At 34.1% G+C, this 4531-nt stretch overlaps 1 protein-coding gene across 1 annotated transcript; it reads right to left on the reverse strand.

The window, feature by feature from the left end:
• Positions 1-414: 414 nt before the first annotated feature.
• LOC115964428 (RING finger protein 32-like) lies at positions 415-1167 on the reverse strand. The gene has a single exon (XM_031083739.1). The coding sequence runs from the start codon at positions 1165-1167 to the stop codon at positions 415-417; it is 753 nt and encodes a 250-aa protein (XP_030939599.1).
• Between the last annotated feature and the right edge of the window lie 3364 nt (positions 1168-4531).

Below are 4531 nucleotides of genomic sequence, written 5' to 3' on the forward strand. Positions count from 1 at the left end.
AATACTTTCAATAAAAAGTTTTTAGTTTCAGCAAAATAAGCAGATCCCAAATAGACCTAATTAGAGTATAAGTAGTTTTAGAAAACATAAAATATACACAAACTAATTAATTCAAGATAAAATAAAATAATCATGAATGTCACTTTTATATGCTTAACATATGCTATGAAAAAGTAATAGCATATACAGCAATCAAATAAGTTCAAATCCAAGTTATGGGGTCAACAATGATCAAATACCCTGCATGTATAACGATTTCAAGGTCTTGGTACAAATTTTTTCATAATGGCTACTAATAAATAAAGAAACAAACTTCAATAACAACTAATATTTTCATAGAAATTGAGCTAGAACCACATATAAACTTAACACTAGAATTTGATCAACCAACAAATTGATGCTCAGCTCCCAATCTTAACAGTCGTGTGGCATTGGATATCGGCATAAGGGGCAGAAGTGACTCGTCTTCAACCACTTGACAATACAACCTTCGTGATAGACATGTGAGCACGGCATGCGAGTGACTTCCAAACCAGTCTGAAACCCTTCCATGCAGATGGTACATTCTTGAACCGAGTTCATCAACCCTTGTTGAAACCTAACCTTCTCCAAAGCCTGAATGGAAGACTTAGTCGCTGGAATGAGCTTAGGCTCATAAGTCTCCATGGAGTCCAAAACTATCATATCATCGGCCACATCATCCTCATGAAATGAAAACTCCAAATCATCAATCCTGTCTACCTTTATTACATGTTTCACCGTGCGCAATAAATTCACAACAATTGGCATCCTTGATCTCCCAGCCGATGCAGCAACAGTTGCTATTTTTTGTAACACAGGACCATGATTTCTCGCTGGGATGTCCAAGTCTCTAAGCAAAGACGACATTAAAAGAGTGCCATCATTGTCATGCAACATCACTTGATTTTTGGGGAGCCTGACGGATTTTGTGTCATGAAATGTTTGTTCGTAGGAAACCAGTGGTAAGGGATGATAGCCGATGTAGTTCTCCACTTTCACAACTCTACGCATGTGAAATTCGATGGGGAATTCATCTAAACAGTTTGATGTTGTCTGAGATGGTGGCTGGTTATTGCTGCTGGGATGACTTTCCTGCCATATCAAGAAATTAGTATGGTCGGAGATGCTATATCTGCGTCGAGACATGTTTGAAAGTCACTAGGAACAAGAGGATTTGCTAACAACAAGAACTCTGAGAAAGAAACTGAGATTTTTGGGACGCAATTCTATGTTTTTGTGTGTATATATATAGTTGTGCTGGGATGCCAACTTAGTATCGAGATAGAGTTCTATTCCTACTGCACCGATTAAAAGCAAGAAAAAACCCACCCCTTTTTCTAACTTTATATAATTTTTTTAAAAGAAAAAGGAAAAAGAGAAGGAAAGGGCAACTTGCTCTAACCTTTTATAGTTTTATCCCCCCAAAAAAAAAAATTATTATTATTATTCGAATATGATTCCTATTACTCCAAGATTGAGGAAACCAATTACTTCTAAACTTTTATTAGAAAATAAAAAATCGCAATTAAGCTAATGAATGATTAATTTAAATTTTACTAATTACATCAATATATAAAAAATCGTAATTAATTATCATCATATTATTTTAGTATTTATTTAAAATTTTGATAATGGTGAAACAAAATCTAATTTGCTTATTTGAAATATGACATATGATTATTTTTTATTTATTTGTGCAGAGGCATCAAATATTTAGAAATAAACAAAATAGGGTATGTAAAAATCAAATGGGATCGAATCCAAGTCGTGGTATCAATAAAGATAAAACACCCTTCCTCTATTAGTTATGATGAATGAGTATAGCATTAAACCTTTGATGTTCATAGTTCATACTCCTCTTTGAAAATATATTCTAACTCAAAAGTCTTGGATACAAACATAAAAATTTTTATTTATCTTTTTCTCTATAATTTGATTCAAGTTTTTTAACAACCCAAAAGCATTAGTTTTACACATAGTTTATATAAAAAATAAAATAACATATGATTTAGATCAGAAAATTCTTAAGCAACAAATTAATTAATTGATCAAAAAAATTACTTATTGATACCACACAAATAAATACTCCAATTGCGGTTATCCGTCATTGAAGAATGACTCAAGACATCGAACTGTAATAGAATTAGAAATTTTTCATATGGACCTAAGTTAAATATATTAAGATTACATATTAAAGTATAACCATAGTTTTAGAATACATAATATATATATATATATATATATCTCTCTCTCTCTCTCTCAAATAATTTTAGATAAAATTAAATAATAAATGTCATTTTTTTTTAGAAAAATAATGAATGTTGTAGGAGGCAATGTAGGAGACCAAGCCCAATAAGAATATGCATGGGTTGAAGTTCAAGCCCGATGCAATTTATTTGTAGATGTGGGTTATTAAGGTTAACCTTTCGAGTCTTAGTGTAGGGACACATTTTGGAGCCCAAACCCAAAATGTAAAGGGATATTGGCCCAGTGAGCCCAATATAATAAATTTGTAGAAAGTGTGTTAGAGAACTAGGCCCTAATGAGTTGGACAATGGATAGAATGAGTTTGAAAGGTAATTAAACAAAAGCAAGAGAGATTGATCCAAATAAAATCGCTCTCAGCACGGTCCGAGGAGGTGAGCTCTAATATAAATCAATTGAACAAATTACAAATACAATTTTAATTGCTACAGTCCTTCCTTTCTCTCCTTTTTTCGATCCCTTATCCATGGAGGATATCTTACATTATATAGTTCGTTTTGGACGATCTTGATCCTACTTTTGGAAGATCTTGATCCTATACTTGTTGATTATTTGAGCCACTACTTGAGTATTTGTCCCATCAGACACCATCTCTGGCTTTCTGTGAGTTGTGGTAGCCAAGATAGCACTGTTCAGGGGTCTTCTCTACATAAATGCGGTCAGAAAGTTAGCTGCAGAGCATTCAATGCGGTAGCAGCAACTTTTCCTTAAATATTTCATAGCTTCCACTCTTTCAATACGTTCACGATGCACGTCCCTCTTAGCGGAATTTCCTAGAAGGTCACTTTGAGTAATAGAGTATACGTTTGATCTGTGCTTTGTTTATCCGAGGAGACACCCCTCCTCGGACCACCTTTCCTAACATTTCCACTTGCATATTACTTATGGTACTTTGAACTTAACACCTTCATTATTGTTTATTCATCCTCGGACCAATCAACGTCCTTGGCCAAAGGCCAAGGCCCAATATACAATCTTGGGCCCTTATCCCTACACTTAGTATTCTTAATTGTCTTAATTGGTGGATTTAAAGGAAAAACAATATATGAGATAGTAGTTAAGAGAAGATTAGTAGAAAGAACAAGGTATATGATTCAAGCCTTCTCCTCAGGCCTATTCAAGGAGCAAATGTTCTTATGATAACAAGGCTTTTGGGTTACACAATTCCTTAATCCTTTCTCCCTCTTTTCTCTTCGTTTTTCCGATCTCCTTCTAGGAGGATCTTTCCTACTATATATAGCTACTGGGATCGCATTCTTGCCTTCCACTTGGAGGGTGTTGATCCTTTGATAGATATTTATCCCATCACTGCTTTGCTAGTGGTGGTAGAGTAGGATGCAGAGTGTGGGGACATTGTTCAAGGGTCATTTTTCCATTAATGCGGCTGACTGAGTTGGTGCAATGCATTAAATGTGAATGTGATGGGTGCTTTATCTGGAAGCTTTCTCCTTGCATTGCTTGCCTGTCTCTACTTCCTTCCTTAGTCTTTAGTCACATGTCCTTGGCAGTTCGTCTACAGTCTCCCAAGGAGTGATCGGGTTCTTTGGGCGGATTGACTTCCTCGATTCTCTATCTAGATTACCCTTATTGTGCTGGACTTGTGATAATGAGTAGTTGGGCCCAATTGCTTCCTCGGTCCGAACCTATTCGGATAATATTCCTCTTTTAGGCCCTACCTCTCTCCCCCTCCCCCCCCCCCCCCAAAAAAATGTTATTTTTAAATGTTTTAACATATATATACAATATAAAATAAAAGAAATATAATACTGACAAAAAATAAATGAATATTTTTTATCAATAACAAAATAGAGCGGCCCACAAAATTCTATCCATAAAAATCATAATATATTTTCTTCTAAAGTGAAAAAACCATACATTCCTATATTCCTAACTCAATCAAAAAGCGTTTGTTTATGGAAATGAGAGAGTTTTTAACTAAGTAGATTTACTAATATATTTTCATGAATATGTATTGTAAATGCTCTTAAAGCTGATGAATTATACAGGACAAAAGAAATATATATATTTTGAAAGAAAAAAAAAATATTACACTAATGCTTTAAGTGCTTTTATAATTATCTATAATAAAAAAAATATGAGGGCCAATATGTAAAATTCGAACATTAATGAAAAAAGTTTATAAATAATTTAGGAGAGGTGATATGCAGTAAAGTGACTTTTTGTGTCCTTTACGATGTGACACTTTGTGTGTATTATGTGTTTTTAAGGTGAGGTGTCTGTGTGA

The sequence above is a fragment of the Quercus lobata genome, chromosome 10, assembly GCF_001633185.2.
Source record: "Quercus lobata isolate SW786 chromosome 10, ValleyOak3.0 Primary Assembly, whole genome shotgun sequence".
NCBI classification, from domain to species: domain Eukaryota; kingdom Viridiplantae; phylum Streptophyta; class Magnoliopsida; order Fagales; family Fagaceae; genus Quercus; species Quercus lobata.

Coding starts and splice junctions, on each gene's coding strand:
- LOC115964428 (XM_031083739.1), bottom strand. CDS start 1,167: ATGTCTCGACGCAGATATAGCATCTCCGACCATACTAATTTCTTGATA.